A 22,458-nucleotide genomic window follows, 5' to 3' on the forward strand; every position below is an offset into this window, starting at 1 on the left:
TAATACTTTTCCACCTATGTTACAATTTCAACATATAAAATTATTTAAATTTAGAAATGATACATTGATTAAGGAAAAAAATTTGCGTTTACATTGATCTTCTATTGCCTTCAGTACTATTTTTGTAAGTAAAACATTTTTCTCAATATTGCTTCACAACTTACAGCTGTTTAGATAATTAATTTGTCTTATAGCATTCCATCTCATTATCTGTACCTCATTATCAGTTTCACTGTTAATGGAAATATTTCCCAAATTAACAAGATTTGAAAAACATGTATCTTGTGTACTGTAGTAAGAAGTTAATAATCTTTCTTAAAAATTCTCATAATATGTGACAGTACTGGCTTCTGTCATAGCTTAGATGAGGTTACCAACTGGCAAACGGGGTAGACACATATATGCATAAGGGGTTTTGCTCAAGTTGATTGGATTACCATCCAGTCTGATGTCCTCAAGAGCCCTGCGGACATAAGTGAAATCTCTCATTTTGCAGAAAGTATCTTCGTGCATCTCTTGAATGTTGTTGTTCTAAAAAAAAAAAAAAAAAAAAAAAAAAAAAAAAAAGCCCAAGCTGTCTGTTAGAATAGTGGCTTGAAAATAAATTTTTAATCTTTAAAGAAAAAGCTATTGATATATTTGCTGTGTCTAGGGAGATAACAGAATTTGAGATTGTGGCTACAAGTGCTCAGCTGAGAAATCTCCTAAGCAGAGGGAAAAACTTTTGTCTGGTGCAGTTTCAGAACTAAATAACTCAAAGAATATAATAGAGCATTATCATTTTGAGAACAACAGCCTTATTAATGCAACTTGGAACCAGCATAGGACAGTCCAAAAGTCATTGAACATACATCACTATCTTAACAGATTGATGTGCCTCAACCTGTAAAGGCACAAATCTGGAAATTAATCTGTGGTAAATTACTTCTCCCCCAGGCCCTCTGACGTTAGCTTAATCCACATCTGTACACATACAGGGAAAATTATATGTTTTAGAGTTATTCCTTTGATGTAAATTCTTCTTATATACCTTTTCTTTACTGAGCTTTCATTCTTTAAATGAACTGTTACGAGCAGTGAATTGCTTGAATCCAAGATTGTCTGGAAATTAGAACTAAAAAAGTCACCTCTTAAAGTGAGGATTGGCTCAAAATTATTCCTTATTACTTTATTAGTCAGAAACTGGTGTGGAAAGAATACAGCTCACTAGCTTTGGTCTGTAACACATAGCACTGAATTCATTCTAGCAATTTATTTTCGAATAATATTGCATAACAAAATCTAATAATTTTTAACTGAACTAAATTTTACTTATTTCAAATACTGCAATAATTACTTAATTTTATGTGTCCAATAGTTTATTTGGGTCAAGCACATAGACTTTTGGATAAACAGAAGAAAGAAAACAAGATAATATTCACACTTTCCAGTTTTACTTGCTATAATTAACATGATACATAGTACCACTACTGTGTAGCCTACCTGAAGATGAAGTGCTTGGAGGCTTTCAGGGAGTGGCAATGGAACGTGATCCAAGTTATTGTCAGTGATGTAAAGATGCTGTAATTCATGCAGATCCTAGAAGATGAAGAATAAAAGCAGGTGAGGATGTTAAAATATTTTTGAAAATCTTTAGCAAGTAAATTTGAAGTCTATCACTACGATTATCTCTATTGAAAACTAACTACTTTTGCTTCAGCATTATATGGATGAAAAGGCAGAAACTCAAAGACAGTTAAGAACTTTCATTTGCACAGGCAGAAAGTTATTCCTGTCAAAGATTAACTGTTTGGATAAAAATAAAGGAAAAAGGACTTTGTAAACGTCTTTAATTAGAAACTTCATTTCAATTATGTTGAAAGTTGAAAATAGTGCCTCTACCAGTTATGCAGAAAGGCTTCCCTATTTTGTCTGTTTTCTTGTTTTTGTGATAAACTTACTCAATTTTGCAGAAGCTCACTGATGTTTAAAAATTTTAACAACATGAGAAATGCTTAATCTAAGAATAAAATTCAATTTGAAAAGCTAAATGATTTTCTCCACAGTTTAGTGGAAGAAGCAGCTTCATCTGATGATTACAACAATATGAAGATATAAACTTGTCTAGGTCAGTAAAGCTCAGTAGAATTCTCTCATTTTTCTTCTTCTGTTACTCACCGGAGTGAACACAGTACCCAACGATTTGCTGGAGTACAGTGTTTTCGTTTAATTCTTTTCGGCAGGGATTTTTGAGACACCAGAGTGAAGGTGCTTGGTAAATATGGAAGGGAAGGGCTGAGAGCTCCCCATGCAGAAGAAATAGGTGCTAGGCCAGAGTCTCAACTTCTGGGCTGATTTTTGTTTATCATTCCTACTCCCACTACTTTCCTTATATTGGGCTAGGCAAAAATGTCTGACTCAATAACTGGTTGCTATTGGTTGCTTCCCTTATAAGCTATCTTCCAAAGGAGGAGTTCAGACACAGTTGGTTACAACTAGTTTCTTACGTGGTCCACATGAGCCAAGTCTAATGTGTGAAGCTAATTATATTCTCTTTGGTGTTTACAGTACAGTCTAATGACTTCAGATTTCACACACAATTAGAGATACTACATGGCTGCTTCTCTCCACCAAAATTTCTGAGGAAGGGTGATCACTCAGAGGTTCCAATTTCAAGATGGGAAGAAAGTGTATTCATTTAATGATCTACTCTAGCACATTCCCATGTAGATACAAAGCAGAATAATTTTGAAGCAGTGGCATCCATAGCTTTTCTGTGCCATCTTGTCTGCTTGTAAGAGGAGATAAAGCAGCTTTCTGGAGCCTGTCCTCCCTGTGTTTTGTTAGCAGTGTGGATGATTGGCTTGTAGATACAGTATGCCATCCTATGTCTTGTCTGGATCTTCATTAAAAAAAAAAAGAAATAGGGCTTTAATGTTCAGCCAGTAGTGTTCATTCATCTCGTTCCATTTTTATTGCTTGCCTGGCAATCAGCACAATAGCAATGTCTATAACCTCAATAGCTTTACTACTGCTGGAGAGATATTTAGGCTGCTTTTCAGACCACATCATACTTCAGTTTGGAGAGAGGAAGAAAGGATTTTCCTGTGAAAGCTGCACTTACTTTAAATGCCTCATTACGGATTCCCTTGCGACCAAGCCTGTTGTTGCTAATATCAATGAAAGTCAAGGTAGATGGCAGCTCAGGAAGTTGCCTTATCCTGTTGTCACGGAGCACAAGTTCCTGAAGTTGGGGCAGTCTCCGGAAGGCATCTTCATGGATCTCTGATATTAGATTCGCAGTCAAATCAATCCTTTTTAAGTTATCTGGCAGAGAAACAAGATGCAATGAGCATTTCTCAATGTATTTCTTGAAACTTAAAAAAAAAGAAAAGAAAAAAGCAAACAGCCTATTTAAATTACAGGTGAAGAGCTTTAAATCGGGTACATTTGTAACTCTGAAGGTAATTCCTTCTGTTTATTTCCATGGAAATGCCACAGATACTTCAGAAAAGATAATTCACATCTAATGTTTCTAGCAAAAGGGATCAACATCTCCCTTTCAACCTGCTTAAAAATTTTTGTGTCATTCATCATACATCTTTCAATAAAAGAAGTCAGTAATTGTTAAATTCACATTTGTTCTGGAAATATTTTAAATGATTATCTTTTGAAAAAGAAAGTTTAAACGGAAATAAAAATAATCTCTTCTATTTGGTCCCACAATGTTGTCACCATTTTCCTACTGGAATGTAATGTAAGAAATTGCATATGTTGACTTTTTTTCTAAAATACATTCCAACATTTTTTCCAGTTGAAAAAAATATTACAAAATGAAACTTACTTTAAACAGAACATATAAATATCAATGTATTGATATGCATGGACTTGAACTTTAAGTCAGTTAATCTGTGGTTTAATTATAATTTTATCCAGAATGTTTTTCATCATTAATCATTATTTTATTTTATTTAACATTTATTTAACTTTTTTTCTCATTGTGCCGTCTTTTATTTTTTTCTACTAGCAGTGTATTTAGGCTTAAATAACTTTTAGGTTTTCTAAGTGTTTCTTGCCCTTGTTTTATTTATAAATGGAAAATGTGTCCCTTCCCAGCTTTCATCTTACTGTGCTGGCCAATCCAAGCACTTACAGTTTGCTTTCATAGAGAATCTTTTATTCCCTTTAATTATTACAGTAGCCTTTTTTTGACAGTGATTCAACACTTTTCAGCATTAAATCTATAAGCATTTGTTACATAAAGTTAGTCTAAAACACACAATAGAGAAAGTGGATCGATCATCAGATTGGTAAGTATAAAAATCATGTATCTTCAAGATGGCTCAAGTAAGAAACTGGAAAATTGAGGCTTTCAAGATTACTAATTTTGGCCAGTTCAGGCCACACAGGATTTTGAATTAGAATTTTTCATTTACTGAAGAATTTCCTAGATAGTTCTGAAGTAAATCTACCTACATCTACCTAGAAAAATGGTACATTCTGATATGCTGCAAATATTCCATTGGTGTTTCTTTGTTTGTTTGTTTTTGTTTTATTTTTTTCTATCTTCCTAAAGTTTATTGCAGGTAACAGCAAAAACACAGATGAACTTTATTATTTTAGTAATTCAAGATTTTGACAATATTTGAAGTACTGATTTCTAAGCAAAGCAAGCCACTTTTCTATGTGCATTTATATGTATAATGTTACTAGCATCAAACATAATGTATAATGAATCACAGTGCCAGGAAGAACAGAAAATAAAGATATTTGGAAAAACAGTATTTTCCATACTTAAGTTAGCAAAGTCGTTTTTGTTTATCTTCCTGATTCGGTTGTAGCGTGAGTAGAAATACGTGGTTTTCTTAGGCAGTGGTGGAACAGCATCCAGCTCGTGGTCATCACAGTAGACTGTTGTTCCTAGGCATGTACACAACAGGCACGTGGGAAGGCCTGTGAAAGAATTTAGAAGAGAACTGACTGTTTGGACAAAAAATGTCCAAAAGGATATGTAAAATAATATAATGAAATACTCACCTAAGCATATAAAGGATTTTATTGATGCTAAAGGTAAATCCTATTCCATCTTGATCACCAAAACATATAATTACAACCAAGTGATTAATTTCTGCCTCAAAAATAATTACTTTTTTTTCCTAACTATGCCTTTTGGAAGGGCTTTTAAAATATTTCTTAGGATACTGTGTGTCCCAAGTTAGAGCAATAGAACACTACGTGGCAGCAGCAGCCAAAGTTCAATTTAACCCTAATCTAGCATGAGTTCACTTCCATCTAGAAGGGAAAATTAACAGCCAGTGACTGAAACTTAAAATGATTTCCTAAATCTGTTTCCATAAATAGTATTTCTAAGTAATGTGCAGGGAAGTTAATATTTTCAGAGCTATAGAGAACTTTAATTTTTTATTTAGGAACTTTTTATTTAGATTTAATGATTCAGAAATGTAATGTCAGGAAAAAAAATTTCTTTCTATCAGTCTGAGTTAAGGTAGTTTGAAGACTGTGTTAATAGTTACCACCAGAAGGAAAATGAAAAAGCAACACATTTCTTCCTAATCATATAACTGTATGCAGACAGTGAAATCACGTGTTTCTCATATTATACTGCTCAAATGTTGTGAGAATTGTGACAACAACTGAATGTTCTCAATGCTATTTTGTGCAGAAAAAGTTGCTAGTTGCTATGAGTGTTCTATTTTTTATACATTCTTTGAGTACTGGTATAAATCATAGAATCAGAGAATCAGAGAATCAGAGAATCAGAGAATCATAGAATAGCCTGAGTTGAAGAGGACCACAGTGATCATCTAGTTTCAACGTCCCTGCTGTGTGCAAGGTCGCCAACCAGCAGACCAGGCTGCCCAGAGCCACATCCAGCCTGGCCTTGAATGCCTCCAGGGATGGGGCATCCACAGCCTCCTTGGGCAACCTGTTCCAGTGCATCACCACTCTCTGTGTTAAAAACTTCCTTCTAATATCTAACCTAAATCTTCCCTATCTCAGTTTAAAACCATTCCCCCTTGTCCTATCACTATCAATCTATGTAAACAGTTGTTCCCCCTCCTGCATATAAATGCTCCCTTCAAGTACTGGAAGGACACAATTAAGTCTCCCCTGTTTCTCATCTTTTACTGCCATATAAATATTCCTCTGTTTCATGTTTCTTCCCTTTTAGTAGCAGATACCTGGTTGTTCTGATTAGTTATAAACTAGTAGCATAATTAATGAGTATGGAAGTATTATTTTTGCAGATTAGATTTTTTTCCAGACCAGCTGTAGAAGATTTGCCTTCTTAATCCATGCCAGTTATCAACAATAAATAGTAACTAGCTGAAGGGCAAGCTATACATGTGGTATCTTTTCAGGCAAGATTAAAGATTAAAGATGACCAGAATAGTGTTATTTGTTAATATCTACTTGGGTAACTATAAGGATTAAACTCTTATTTCTAATTTCCCTAACTTCTTTCAATGGGTGGTTTAAACTAGTTACAGGAAGAAAACAAACTGTCATACCTTGAATCATTCCAAAAATTTTAGACCTAAATGAATGCAGAGTTGAGAATGGCTGATTTTATTCTTTGAAATATTGCAACACAGTACAGGAAGAGCATTTCTTATGTCCCATTTGAAAGACTTGTACTTATCACTTTGTCTAGAGTAGGCTAAAAAAGGATAAGCGTAGGGTAAGGATTCAAAAATATGACAAAAAGATAAATGAACTTGGCTTGATGTTCCTGGGCTTTGTAATCTTCTGTCCAGTGTGAAGCCAAGAACAGCAGCAAAATCTGAGAGGAAAATATGTTGCTGAAAAAAGTAAAGGCATCAAAGAATCTTATTAGACATGTTACAGCCCCTGGCCTCCCGCATGCATCTTTTCATTTGATGCACTAGTTGGTTTACATTCAGTGCTGAAAAACTGATAGATGAAGTATTCATCATATGTAATATGTATGTGAAATGTTATTCTAATTTCCTGAAGTTTTAAGAATTGAAGGAAGTTGTGAGGGTTTTTCAGGATTCTCCTGGGAAATTGACATTTCCACTTCTGTTTGTTTTGGCTTATGTATAATGTTTTCGTCTGGTCAATGTTCACTATTAATAGAATAAAAAAAACAGACTAAAACATTATTCATTTCTCCTCATCAGACACACACAATTTTGGATGCATGAGCTTTTCTATTCATTTATCTTCCATGGCACTCAAGTATTTTTTTAAGCATGGTAAAAAAAATTTAGGCTTTTTCTGTTGCGTGTTGATCACTATACAACACAGACTCATCACAGACATGAATAACTACAGTAGCCTTCAACTATGGGTTTAGAGTTACTACTAGCAAATCCTAATTATTAGAATCACAATCTTGTGTGGGAAAGGGACAGATTATGTTTTGCAATTTTAATTTTTCTGTGATATGTGGAAAGCTCTTCTTCAGAATCAGATAAAAAAATTAGTTACACTGGAAATTTCTAAGCTGTTCTCCTTTCTAGAGTTCCTAACTTTTTATGATCAATTCTTCACTTTTTTTTGTATGAAAATATTATCAAAATAATTTAATGAGCATAGTTAAAATGTTATTGGAATCTAAGTCAATAAAAATGTGGTGGCAGCATTTCTAAGCTTCTAAATTTTTTTAAAGTAAAAAAAAATTGAAAAATGTTTTAATTGATTCAGAGCTATTTTCATAGGGAAACAGCATGGCAACCCTTTGACTAAGCATGTATCTGATTTCAGGGCATTCAAGATAGGCCACAGTATACCTCTGCAATAACAGAGATGCAGAAATGATACATCTGATGGGAGAAAGTTGAGGTAGATGTTCCTAAGTGGGCAAAGTGGGCTCACTCAAAAGCAATGTTCCGCATGTAAATCTTGTTCCTTTATACTAACCATCTTGAGTTTGGGGCACAAGAACCCCAGACCCTTGTGCAGAAGATCCATCAATTAATTTTGGTGTTGATGCTTCTTCCTCAGTTTCTTCTGTCAGTGGTGCAGAAGAATAACTCTCTTGAATTATAGAAGGTATCGCAGTCCCAATCTCTGTCTGGGAAAAAAATTGAGAAATGTTACTGTTTACTTTCACTGGCAGCTGTTTGTCTTCCAGTTACTTACAATCTGCCAGTAGAGGTCACGTAAGTTCTGAAGTTTAGTGCTCAAGCTGCATTTTATCAGGCAGCTATAGTGAATTCTGGTGGTGTGTAAACAAATCACAAAACTTCAGCATGCTTATTCTCTTTTTATCTTAATTTTTAAATGTGCTGTATGCACACATGAATGCAAGCTGCATATATTTCATTAATAAGAACATGTACTTACAAAATACTTTTATCTGCTTTATTTAAACACATCATTTTTCTGAGAAAGCTGGACATCCTCTGTGTGACAATGAAGTAAAATTTGCTGTGAAGCATCAAAAATATGCCTGCCATTTATCCATAATAGTGGTAATCGGATCATCGTAAATTCATAGAATCATAGAATCATAGAATCACCAAGGTTGGAAAAGACCTAAAAGATCACCCAGTCCAACCGTTCACCTATTCCCAATAGCTCCTACTAAACCATGTCCCTCAACACAACATCCAGCCTTTCCTTGAACACCCCCAGGCTCGGTGACTCCACCACCTCCCTGGGCAGTCCATTCCAGTGCCTGACCACCCTTTCTGAAAAGTAATACTTCCTAATGTCCAGCCTGAATCTCCCCTGCCGTAGCTTGAAACCATTCCCCCTGGTCCTATCACTAATGACACGAGAGAAGAGGCCGACCCCCAGCTCACCACAACCTCCCTTCAGGAAGTTATAGAGAGCAATGAGGTCTCCCCTGAGCCTCCTCTTCTCCAGGCTGAACATTCCCAGCTCCTTCAGCCTCTCCTCATATGGCCTGTGTTCCAGACCCCTCACCAGCTTTGCTGCCCTCCTTTGAACACGTTCAAAGCTGTGAAGCCACTGTTATTGTTTTAAAAACAGTAACATACTTTTTAGAAGTTATTATTCAAGAATTCTGTAGTTTAAGTGAATGCAGTACTTGCTAACATGTCATGAGTATTTTTGTCAAAATTCGTTCTTAACGTGAAAAACTGAACATCCTAATTAGCTTCATTCATTTGTGGATGCGTTATGTAAGAGGGAGAATTAAAAATGCAAATAAAAGTTATTAGATAAAATACTGATTTAGAAAAATTCTATAAAATTTGTCAGATCTCGTTGCAGAACAAGAAATTATTTTTTCTTCTTTAAATCCTCTATTGAATACAATTAAGATATTTAGTCAATTTTGATGTGATAATTCTAAAAATCATATGATTTTGCTATAGGACAACTTCAAAATAAAAAACTAAAATGTGGGAACTTTCTCATGTCATATCATCTCTCATAAAAACAGTGTTGTAGACTCACCAAGCTTGTTGCTGGAGCGGCCCACATTTGCAAAAAGGCAGTGCAGTTTCCTGTAATCACCCAGACACTAAGAATGCACTGTAGTTATCTAACCTCTGCATTCTGCTTTTCTGCTGTATCTTGATTTCCCCATGTTTGAGCCCTTCAGGCTGTCCTTTGAAAATGCACTTATTTTTTAAATCCAGAAAGTGAATTAGAGTTCTTATGGTGCTTTGCACATTGAGGTGCTGTTTAAATGTTAGTTAAAGTATACTCCTCTTCGGTTGCTGCACCTCAGTGCTGCAGTTAACACTCCTTAGAGTCTATCTAAAGTAGAGTATCAAAAGTAGGATTTTTATCTCAGTACCTTCACCTTGCACAAAGGCACTCAAATGTAAAGTTAAACTTTATAAAGTATTTTCCTTTACTGCAGCTTCCTAGCACAATGTGATAAAGCTGTTGAATTCTGAGTTTCTCACCTGGCAACTTCTCTTACTTCTACATCATTACCCCTTTACTGCTAGCTTTGCTGTCCCATTGGAGAACTGGTTGTTCAAGTTGCTCACACTCATGTCCATAAATCATAGTTGTAAAGGCCAATAAAAGATGTAGATTGCATCCATATGGGACAGGTCTTTAGGAATTTTTAAAATTAACTTTTCTATTTAGACTACACAAGTTAGAAGAAATAGCACACATGAAATGCTAGGTCTCAGACTCAAGCATGAATAATGCCTTTGCTACATTCTAATACCTATATTAATTAGATTTGGACTGAATGGGCTTTACGGTCTCTGTATATTCCCTAGTTACATCACTATAGGCCATATTTACAGATAAATATGTGCTGATTTAGTTATTAGGATCATAACTTTGTAGAATGCATGGTCATCGAGTGAGCAAAATGAACTTGAAATGAACTATGACTGAGTAACCTGTTGGTGTAAATAGGAGTGAGGCTGTACCTTGTTCCTTTGTGTAGACAAATACAAAATGTTCCCATCTGTAGCACTAACAGTAAGAAGCTTAAGCAGGAATGGACTTGTGGACAAATCTAAAGAAGACTTTGGGAACAAAGGAAATGGGACAGATGTTCTCTGAATGGAGAAAGCCTAGAGGGAGGGATACATTCCAGACTTTTATTGACCCAGGCTTGCACTGCACTAAAGTACTTGCACATGCTGTCTACTTCTCCACCAGAGGATGTCAGTTGAGAGTCCCTGCCCTGAATAAAATCCATAGATTTTGAGACCTATTAACAGCTTTATATACATCTTTTGTGGCAGTTCTACAGAAAACAACATTCTGGACAAAAGCATCTTCAAGAGAGGGTTTGTAAATAGACCTAGGAAAATGTTCCTTTCACAGGATTTGAATTACCTACACTATCTTTCTCTGAGCATTTGAGGATTTACTTTATGGTATTTGAGACCCACAGTTTTCTTTCTCTGCCTTTTGCTGTTCAGCTATTCTTAGCTCTTTAGTCACTGTAGTTGTTGGGCACCAAGACAGAGATGCTAATTTCTAGTAATTCTGTTTCTGGATTGTTTTTTCTCACTCTTCTGTTACAGGATATGATCTCATTTTGGGGATGCACAGATAAATGTCTGCCCACATTTCTTGTAGAGAAATTATTCCAAGCAGCTCACATTAGTATGTGTTCGATCCATTACATCTGTTGTCACCATTGTAAAAAAAACACCAACTATTGCAAGGAATGTTACAACATTGCCATTTTTGCACTAGTAATAGGAGTTTAAATGTATTACATACCAGTCCCAGAACATGAGCAGCATTTGCTTGCTGTACATGGACTGGACCTGAACCAGTAACCTAGAGGTAACAGCCTGTTTCCCATTACTGGTCATCTGATCCATACAGTTTTCTATTTTCTACATATTTGATAAATCATGCAAGACGGTAACAAGACCAAGATGTTTCTTTGTACATTGTACAGAATGATCTTTTGTCTTCCAGATGTTTGTTGCTTTTTTTGGCAACATACACTTTACAGAAAAATAGAAATATTTTTAGATCATTTTATGAGATTATTATTTCTTCTTCAATTTTTTTTTTTTTGTTTTGTATTTCCTTTGCTATTCTAAATAATATATTAAAAAATAAAAAACAAGATTAATATTCTAGAGATAAAGGATATTTGCCAATATATACAGGCTTTCAAATCATAATTAGCCTTTAAAGACAGACATAATATATCTCATAAGAGAATAGTGAAAAACAATCATCACATCACATCAAAAGACATGATATGAAGCTATTCTAGTCTGCTTTTGGAATAAATTGAGAGATCTAGAGAATAACAATACCAGTATTAGCTACAAAGCATGCTGTAAGCAGAGTAATATGTTTATTAAGATGTCATGAAATATTCGTGAAATATTTTTTTCCTCCTATATTTACTGTCAGTATAACTGAAAATGAAACTGTTCCATGTGGATGACCAATTCAGATGCACTTTTAGATTAGGAAGTTAAAAAAAATCAAAAGCAAAGAAATCTGAACATACTGAATGAGTGATAAAACACAACTGGTGAAAACCTGGTCATGTAACAAGTCATCCATGGGCTAGACAACTAGTATAAGCTGGCCTTCTACTACAGTCAGCAGAGAAAGAAAAGAACATCTGAAGAGCTCCTGCCATCAACTCAAAACAGGTTTTGCAGGTATTTATCTCTCATCATTACCTGAAAAAGAGGTAGGAAAAAATTGTAAAGGTTTTAAGATTAGAAAAGGCTCAGGAAGCTGAAATGTGAAAAGAAAAATAAAAGTAAGATGAAAGAAGGTTTGTGGGGTAGTAGTCAGCAGTAATGGAACAGACTGGAAATGTAGATGAGTAAGCATTAGGACCGTGGATCCACATAAGCTGTACAATGAACAGAAATACAGAATGCAAAGAAATTCAGTGAGGGAAATGGCAAGGCTTGAAGCCATCACTCTCCCCATTTTACTTCTGAGGTTTTGTCTACTGATTAATGTCTACAAAAGAATTCTAGGATCAAGACTGATATATTTCATGTAATAAGTTTAAATCTACAGGAGAATCTCATGTGCGCCTTCTCTCAGTTCTCTTTTACTGCAGAAAATATGCTTTAAAACACAAGCAGAAATTCATAACTTAAAGAGAGACATTATAAACTTGAAGGGGCGGTTCTAACACACACTGGCCCACCAAAAGGAACTAGCTCCCCTACTGCTGTTCCAAAACTGTCAAAGGCTTACAAGAAAATACCTTAATTATGGAAGAAGTTATTGGTTTGTTTTTCTTTCCAAAACTGGCACCTACTAGTTTCTTCTTGAATTTTGCATTTAAGATCTTCTTTTCTCTTATTGCGTTGAAAATAAATATTTGCAAGTTAATGTGTAGCTATTTAAATTACAAATTTTGCAGCTCAGAAAAATTACCATTTTCTTGTACAGAACTATAGAAATAGCAGTTAGATTGGGGAAAGTAGTGTCATAAAACTTACTGTGAGATTCTGGAGAGAGAAGGGTAACAAAATTTACAATTTACAAAATTTCTAAATAAACTGATTTTACCTATTCACATTCATTCTCTCAGATGCTAGCTACATGCATGTTTACACTGGTGTATCTTGTATTCTATAACTTTTTTTCCTGCCAGATGTTGGGAGGATGGAGTCTTCACCGAGAAGACATCTATTCTTCAATATGCAGGACCATCAATTTTGGTGGAGACAACACATTTTTCTGTGTTGCTCCTGGGAACAGTGCTCTGGAAATACTGCCAGGCATAGCATCCCTTATTAATCCTTTTATGGTTGTTGTGGTTTTTTTTTTTTTTTTTTTTTTTTTTTTTTTTTTAAGTTATTTTGTTGTTTCTATTGGAATTTACACACATACACACCTATACATATTTATATGTATAAATATGTATACATATAGTTCAGTCAGCCCAATCAATGTATATGAACTTGTAATCCAGTTCTTTAGAAATTAATTTTCATGGCTTCTGCCTTGGAAAATGTAGATAGAGTCTGAGGCTCTTTTCATTAATCTTGGAAAATAGTCTTTTTATCATCCTGACCACATAGTATCCTAAAACATCTTGTATTAAAAGCAAGTGTAGCTGTGTCATGTCTGGTTATAGCTGAGTAAAAATATTCACGTTGCACAGCATTGGAAAAGGGATTTTACTTACAAATTCTGTTATCTGAGAATGCAGAAATTCCATATAAATGGAGGCTAATCAGGATTTCTATCGGTGTTAAAGTCTCATTTCAGCACCATTTGAAATTACAGATTTCTAACACTGGTTTGAAAGCTACGTAATCTTAAGCAAGCCTAGAGCAGACATTGTTCTTTGGAATAGTGCTGAAGTTTTGGAAGACAAATTGCAGAGAAATATCATGCCAGTTTTAGAAATCAGAAAAGGACTCTGAATCATTAAAAGACACATCAGAGCTGAAAACTAATCTCAGCTACTTAATAAAGACTACCACAGCAGTTCTTGCTGATCCAAGCCACAAAGTGAACATACACAGTCTGTTAAACAAACTTGGAGACCACTCAGCCTGCTGGAGTTTCTACCAGAAATGTTGTCAACCCACAGAAAACAACTTCAGTTTGACTTTCAGCTACCTGTAGAGGAGAGTTCAGCATCTCAAGCATATTTTCTCATGCACTGCAGTCAGATCAGGCACTGCTGGAGCTGAACGTGCTTTTGTTCAATTCATCAGCCTTGCTTTTCCTAAGCGCACTGTGATTTCTTTGAGTACACTCCAACAAAACACTGTTATAAACATGAACAGAAAAGGACTGTATTTGCTCCACTTAACTTCAGATGTTGAATTTGAATATCCTGTTCAGCAACTTAAATGACTACACTTGCCTGTGTAGACAGGCAAAAAAGAATAACCTCCTGAGGGTGGTTCAGCTCAACTTTCTGAGGCGCCTGTCCATCTTCCTTTGGCTGTTCAGGAGACAATATGAAAGCAATAATATTTTTCACTGGACATCAAAGTTTGGTGTCATATCTATTCTTCATCTCATTTCTATAGATTGCAGTGCTAAGACATTTCATCTGATTTGATCCAAACTGGTATACACATGCAGCCCAGCCACTGTGATACAGATATAATGCTCACAAGCTGTTGCATCTTAGAAAAATTTTTAACAGTTTAGGTATGCCTTCACAGAGTGGACTGTTAGTGTAAAATCAGCTGACAACCATTCGTGACAGGTCTAGAGCAAGAACATGAGGCAAAGGAGAAAGTGCTGAGGGCATTCAACCAAGAGAGCATATACCTGTTGTTAGCCTGCCAAGGTTGGCACTGCAAAAATCTCTGTTACAGAAGACTTCCAAGCTACCAAATGAAGGAGAGAGGAGAGCATGGATGAGATGCTGAAACAGAGCCAGAGGAAAAATTCAGGACAGAATGGGAACAAACCAAAGGAAATGTGATTATGTAGCCTAATTAGTGATGAACTGAGACTTTTTCAAAGGATTATTTGTGTACCGTGCATTAGAAAATCACTGTACATGAGCAAAGATAGAGACAACAGAGGAGACTCAGACCAGAACCACAGCCCTCCCCACTCTGAGCTGTATACCAGAGCATGTTCTGGATTCTAAATACCAGGAATTTTTCTTTAAAATCTATATCTTGTTTTGACTCATTCTAAAATGTTTCTTACCTGAAATGTTTTTTTTCAATGGGATAAAGGTGCACATTAAGAGCTTGCTTGTATTCAGAAAAAAAGACATGCAGCCATGCATACAAATTTAGAAATCCGGGTTAATTTTAGCAAATATCTGTATCCTTATGTCACAATCTGTATTAGTAAGAAGGATACGCATCCGTTCTTTCTGGAAGTGGTCATAAGGCTGGATGTCTGGCAAAAAAATGCTGAAGTGCTCAAGGATATCAAGGTAGCAAGCATCTATTGTAAAAGATGTAATCTCACTGTCAAGTTACGGCTCTCATCTCTTGCACAGGAATTTCAAGGCTGGTGATAGTTAGTTACACAAAAGTAATGAGCTCAAGCTGGACCAATTTCATGCCTTCGGACTAGGACAACTATTACACCAATGATTTCACTGTTTGAGGCAGGAGGAGGATTGCAGTTTATTAGTTCTCTTAAAGTAGTGATAACTGGTGTTATGACTATTTTCAATGTTTTAGTATTTAAGATTTTTTTAGCCAGTATACTTAATCTTTATAACTTTTTGTGTAGATAATTAGGAAAGACTAGCTCTTCTTGGGCTATTGTACTAGAACTTCCTTCCAGTACTTGAAGGGAGCTTATGAGCAGAAGAAGAATTTTTATATGATCTGATAGTGATAGGACAAGGGGGGATGCTGCAAATGTCTAGCCTTTGTGGAGCTATACATACAGAAGCATATAGAATCAGTTATTAACAACTGAGTGAAAGTAAGAGCTGTATTCAAAACTCAAATAGAACATTGCCTAAATGGAATAAAGCTCCAAATGGTAAACTTAATTCCCTTATTTTATTAGTTATTTTACTTCTACATTAGTTGTGCCAATTCATAAGCTTTTTTAAAGTCTATATGATGTATAACCACTTCTAAGTCTCTAGCTTAATCAGAAACCTATTACAAAGTCATAAAAAGAAGTGCAAGCTTCCTTCAACACTGAATATGGGCAAGTTGGAATTCTTGCACAGGTAACAACCATCTTCATTTCTGTTACAGTAACAGCAGCAATCCTTTGTGTGCATATGCGGACACATTTATGTGAATGTGTATTTATGACTCATGTTCTTTTCTTTGAGGATTCTGAACATTCTATTAGCAGTTTGATTCAAATTCAATACACAGATGCCATTTTAGATATTAGGTTTTTTACAGTGCTTGTTTCTAATTTTCTTCTGGATCCATATTATCCAGCTCATGTACTCTGTGTACACAGACATGGACCCTCTTTCTTTTTTTGCTGCTTATTTAGTGCTAAGTTAGCTTTCTCCCTTCTCAGCCTCACTGGTACCAATGAAAAAGGCAGCATTATTTTTCTGCAGCCTGTGGATTTCAATTCCTGTTTTCTGTCATAATTTTTCCTAACTGAAGGAAAATGAACTAGATAAATTTAACAGGCAGTATAATCAAAAGCGTGTAATATGATTTTATTAAACCTTATTAACTGATGCACATAGGAATATCTACGCGCAATTTATTTGTCTCACATCCCGAGTTTTAGTTTCAAAGAGGGAAGAACTTCTGTTAGTACAAACAAGAAGTTACACAACAGTCTCTTTGATAGACTGACTTGATCATACCCATTTTAAGGAATGAAATCAGTACATGTATGTTTGCAGAGCAGTTGGGACAATGAAGACACAGTCTTGACTGGGGCCTTTGAACCCCATTGTGACAAAAATATTCATTGAAAATAATAAACAAAGAATTGCTATGAAGGAGAGGGACGGTACAATGCGTGTTTATGCAGTTGTAACTGTCAGCTAAAACCAATGCAAAGTTTGTAGATAACTTTACAGTGACATCTCTTTGCAGCCTTTCTCCTCCAGGACCTTGAAATTTCAATCTTGGTAAAAGGTTTGTATTCTTATTTTCCTTTTTGTTGTTGTTGTTCTTTTTTCATTTTCATCTGTGGTTGCTCTTTCGTATGTGTGTATGTGTGTGTGCGTGTGTGTGCATTGCCTTTTTGCCTTTATCCACAATTTTTAGTTCTCAAAGTCTTTATAAAATTTTCTTTCTGATTGATGTATTAGTAAGGTTTTCTTGGCAACAAATGTCCTTTGGCAGCAAAGTCTTGGCTTGGACTTTCATGCTTCAGTAACCTAGACACTTAGAAACCACAGATTTTGTAGCCGAATTTTGATCTAATACATGCCAATGCACAACTTTGATTCAGGATTCTGTACAATCCTCTAATTCCCAGCTGTAAGCAATTTCCCCTTGCAAAATCTTTGTACTAAAAATGTGTTCCATGTACATTTATTATATACAATGAAAAGAATGCAAGAAATTACAAGCTTATTTTAGCAGGCATTGCTAAAGAACCTCTGATTTCCATTGTTAACTTTTCAAAACTCAGTATCAGAATTATAGAAGTCATGCCTCTTCTGTCACTGTTAGCTAACTATTAAATTAAAACTTCAGAACTCAGCTAGACATAGGTACCGTAAGTCTATTATATAAAGTTATATGAGTAACATATCCCAAAAGAGAGAATGAGTTTGAGATGCAACACCTAATTTTAACCAGATAGAATGACAGATAGGATTCCCCCCATAATTACTTGTAGGTCTTTCCATCTGGTGACTGCACATTCAGCGATTGGACAAGACATAATGGGTCCATTCTGGAAAGGGTATACCTGACACAGGTACTTTAGTTTAATTCTTTGACATTCACAAGGACCTAATGCCCCTGAATCAAAAAGCAGAAGCTCATCTGAAGTCCTAGTGCAAATCTGACTCATAGACCATCTGAAAATCAGTTGCAAGTATGAGCCTGGAAAAGCTTGAAATTATCCAGTTAGTCTAAAAAAGTGTTAGGAAAAGTTTGAACTTCTGTGAATTTAGAAATCTGTTATGTAGAATGATTTATGTTTGCAAAGAACTGAAGAGAGCAACAACAGATAATATTTCTTCAGTTTTTCAGATTTCCGGAAAGCTAAAACATTATTTGGAGGTCTCTAAAGCAAAATGCAAATCAGGTCCTAAAGAGTTACTGCACACCATTTGGATCAAATGAAGGCCTGCTATTCGTATGTGCCTCTGTGGTATTGCTCATCATTAAAGCTATGCATAATAAAATCTAAGCCATGACCTTCAATAAATACTGAGTTCTACACACAGGGCTGCACACAGAGACATGTAGTTTGCATCTTCATGGTAAGTTGTAACAGTGATTGAGAAGTCATAAAATCATAAAATGGCTTGGGTTGGAAGAGAACTCAAGGATCATCGAGTTCCAACCCACTGCTGCAGGCAGGGTTGCCAGCTACAATATCAAGTACTAGACCAGCCTGCCAAGGGCCTCATCCAACCTGGCCTTGAACACCTCCAGGGACGAGGCATGCACAACCTCTCTGGGCAGTCTGTGCTAACAGTTCACCACCCTGTCAGTGAAAATCAAATGTGTTGTTTATAAAACATGAGTGATGACAATAATGTTTAGAGTATCTGAATGATAACTGACTTAAAAGTCTATAAAAGCTTTCTGATTTCTGTAACACTGACCACCCTGAGCTCTCCGTTGGGCTTTGGGAACTATGAATGCTTAGGCTTCTTTGGGGTGGTACATGGGAAAATGAATGTAAGCAAAGGATTTTGGCAAAAGATCTGGGAAAAAAACAGCTCTCACAGGGAGGTCCATCCATTCATCCTTAAAGTAACATTCCTTCCAGCTGCTATGACTGATGACCTTCACTTGGAGAATTTTAAGAAGACTGGATAAAGAGCTCAACATTGGGAGAAAATCATACTTTGGAAAAGTTTACAAGACAAAATAAATATTTTGATGTCTTGTTTCTATTCCATGTTTCCCTAAATATAGCAAACTGAGATAGGATCTGTTTTATCTTGTTTGTTATAATATTGATCATTCTGAATTTCCTTTCAGCTGTAAGAGAGCCACAGGAGACTTGCTTTATATGTCCCTCAGAAACTTGAAGAGGGGCCATACAGACAATAGTATCATAGCATGTCACAGGGAGACCAGAAGACAGTTGCACTTAGCATTCAGGACATTACTGAGAAATCTACAGGACTGATAGGTTCTCAGGAATAAAAGGCATAGAAACTGAGAGTTATTGCTCTCTAAAATGAAGCACAAGTATCTAGTGATTTAAAGTTGAAGGTGAATTTTTCATGGAAGAAAGCACAGATGAATGAGTATTTAAAGACCTTTGAATCTGCATGGCACAGGGAAGTGGATCAATGACAAAATCATTCCTCTAAGCCAAAGTTCTTCACAGTCCTTCTTAGATTAGAAAATGTATTTCCTCTAAACTGTGAGGTTCTGATCCTGAACATGCATCTGATATGTATCATTCCAGTTCGCTAGTTTTAAAATATATTTATCTGTAAATTCTGTCTCTTTTTCTTTGATTTTAATGCTGCTACCTTGATCTCACCTTGATGAAATACTAGCTACTGTCTTTCTCAATGCAATCATGAATCACTAAGAGGAGCACATTTTCATGAATTATGTACTGTTTTGTAAGAAACTACTAAAATATTATATGTAATTAAAAAAGTCAAAAGCAGAACAAAAACAAAGCAACCACACAAAATTACCCTTATTATCTAACCAGTATTTTTCGCTTATCTTCTATGATGAACATCTTCTATCCACTCAGTGCTGTATCACACAGTGCTTATATCACCTTCATGGAATTTTTGCCCATGGCTATGAAGCAGAGTGAGATTAGCACTAATGTAGCTTTTAAGTAACATAGAGAAATACAAGAATCTAGAAGAGAGCATTAAACTCAACAAATTGAGTCATGTCTTCTGCAGGCCACAGTATCTCAGAATCTGACAGAATTTCAGTAGTTTTTCTTCAGTAATATTCCTTCCATTCTTGTTTTTCAGTTCAAGTTCCTTTCCTTTTCCTTTCTCACTTCCTTTTGTTCACTTTTCTAACAGAAATAGTAATCACTGCCTTTTATAGCCTAAAATACTTGTGTTTAACATATTTGTTATTATGAGAAATAACCTCAGGTAACAGCATTTCACAACCTCGTCTCATGGGGAATCCTGCACGTCCTGTAACAGCTGTTTCAGTATCTCATATAGACAAATAAATCACTGGGGCAATCTCTATCACAATTTGCAACAAAGTGAGGAGACCTGGGGGAATCTCCTGCCTAATCACACATACGCAAATGAATTGGGAAAAAAATTGGCCATATTTTTAGACTGGAGAAAATGTGAACTGACAACAGTGTGTTAGCACAGAGAATTGATTGTTGATCAACAAAAGACAATAACATGAGCAGATTTGTCTGCCATATGTTTTCATGGCCAACAAAAGCCATCTGTAGCTGCTGCAGTTACGTACTTTAAAAGAACAGAAAAATGAAAAGTTCTCATTACCTCTAATTGGTCAGATTGCTCAGTTTCAGCATAGGCAAATGGGTGAGGCAGTTCTCCAAGTGAAACATCATAGAACTCAGAATCATAAGTTAAAGGATCAGTGATAGGTACAGCTCCAACATACTCAAAGATAAAAAATCCCAGAAAAATATTTACAAACGTCTTCATTCTGCTTTTTTTTTTTTTTTTTTTTTTTTTCTGAAAGAGAAGAAAATGAACAAAATGTGACTAATATGATAATTGCAAGTAATCCATGAAAATTTAGTCTCAGAAATACAGTGCTTCTTTTCATGCAGCAATGATTTGATGGTCATATTTATTCACGAAGTCTCAAAGGTTTATTTTGGATCAGAGAATTTCTGCAGATGGTTTTGGTCATACTAACATTTAGCTAATAAAGGAAGGACGGACTGATTTTTGTTGTATCAGAATGGTATAAAAATAAACTGACCTCAGTGAGAAGACATCTAAAGGGTAAAGAAAGTTTGTATAATAATCTTTATTCCTTTTCATCTATATTTTACTATTTCAAATGTATCACTAGAAAGAGCTTTTGAGAAATTAGCCAAGGCTAAGTTACTATTTTTTAATCAATCACAATAAATCATACTTTGAAATGTCCAGCTTAATTTTGTCTTTCTCCTCTACCAAAATCTACTCAGAAACATTAGGACCCCTTTCCTTCCTGTCTTTGGATGAGCATAATCAATGCATTTTTTCACCCAACAGCTGTTCTGACATAGTGTCATTTTAAGTTTTCAAAGGATGTGGCATATTTGGAATGTCTCTTCTGCAAAGGGTCTGGGGAGTAAAATCAGAAATAGTCTATGTTCTTCCCAGCGCTATTATTGACAGTAGCCTTACTTCTTTCATTATCCAATCAGCAGAATTTTTAAAGTAGTTAGAAATTACATTGGAGTGCTGTCATCTGTTCTCCTTGGAGGATAGAACTTCAAAATCAATTACCGCCTTTTTAAAAGTTCTGTATTTTACTAACATGGTGCAATATTCACACTCGCCTTAAATATCAGTATTTATACATTCCCTATCCTTTGTAAGTTATGTCTAACGTGCAGGGTCTATTCAATATTTTTTGCTTACATCTTAATTTATTCACTGCTTCCACTAATTTCACCAAAAGGGCAGACTTTGATAATAAGCAGTGCATATCTAATAAACTTCTGTATTTCTGTTGTAATCCCATAATACACACAGGCAAGTATTTCATTTAAAATTATAGCAATTTAAAGTAGATTAAGTATAAGAAACGTGTGAGACAGTTTTTGGAACGCGTGCTAAGCGACAACTTGAATTTTAGTGATGTGAAAAGAGGTCTTTATGAAGCTGGTTTAGGCATGAGGATATGAAATTCCTCTGGGGATGGCCAGCAACACAAGGCATTCATTTTTCCCTCATGTGCTTTATTCAAAAAGACTTTTCAGTTGCTGCTGGGAGAAACTAGCGCAACACTAGCTTGTCTTTGAGCAGACTTAGTTGAATTGCACCTTTCAGTATTAGTTTATAAGATTACTAAAGGTTTCCTGCTTCACTGCAGTAAAATAAAATAAAATACATCCAAGCATACTTGAAACACACTTGAATATTCTTTTTCTTTTTTCCCGTTTTGTATTTTCTGCTATTCTTAAAAGAAATGCTTCTAGTCTTACTTTTTTCTGACGTGTCATTTAACTCAAATGATCAAACTATAAAGGATATTATATACTAACCCCAAAATATAATAATAACATACATTTTTTTGCTCCAAGCAAACAAATGCTGAATATCCATTATTCAGAATCATTCACATTTAATTTTTCCTAAAAATAAAAGATTTTAAATGACATATTTAAATGTACACCATTTTGCATAAGTAGGCAAAAGCAGTAAATACAGTGTTAATCTCCTTGGAAAATACTGCTATTTATGTATACCCACAGTATCTGCTCTAACCTACAGAGTTTGTATGTCTCTGTGCTTCCCTCCTGTGCAATATACTGGAACATCCTGTAATGATATTG

At 35.3% G+C, this 22,458-nt stretch overlaps 1 protein-coding gene across 1 annotated transcript; it reads right to left on the reverse strand.

Annotated features, from left to right (window-relative positions):
• Nucleotides 1–360: 360 nt before the first annotated feature.
• EPYC (epiphycan) lies at nt 361–20,635 on the reverse strand. The gene is made up of 6 exons (XM_042816161.1): nt 20,441–20,635; nt 7,888–8,041; nt 4,774–4,932; nt 3,104–3,306; nt 1,483–1,578; nt 361–531 (listed from the first exon to the last, which is right to left on the reverse strand). The coding sequence occupies exons 1-6, from the start codon at nt 20,606–20,608 to the stop codon at nt 361–363; spliced, it is 951 nt and encodes a 316-aa protein (XP_042672095.1). The 5' UTR covers nt 20,609–20,635.
• Between the last annotated feature and the right edge of the window lie 1,823 nt (nt 20,636–22,458).

This window comes from Centrocercus urophasianus, unplaced genomic scaffold (assembly GCF_019232065.1).
Source record: "Centrocercus urophasianus isolate 14NV4802_14NV808 unplaced genomic scaffold, USGS_Curo_1.0 seq_15, whole genome shotgun sequence".
Lineage (NCBI taxonomy): Eukaryota > Metazoa > Chordata > Aves > Galliformes > Phasianidae > Centrocercus > Centrocercus urophasianus.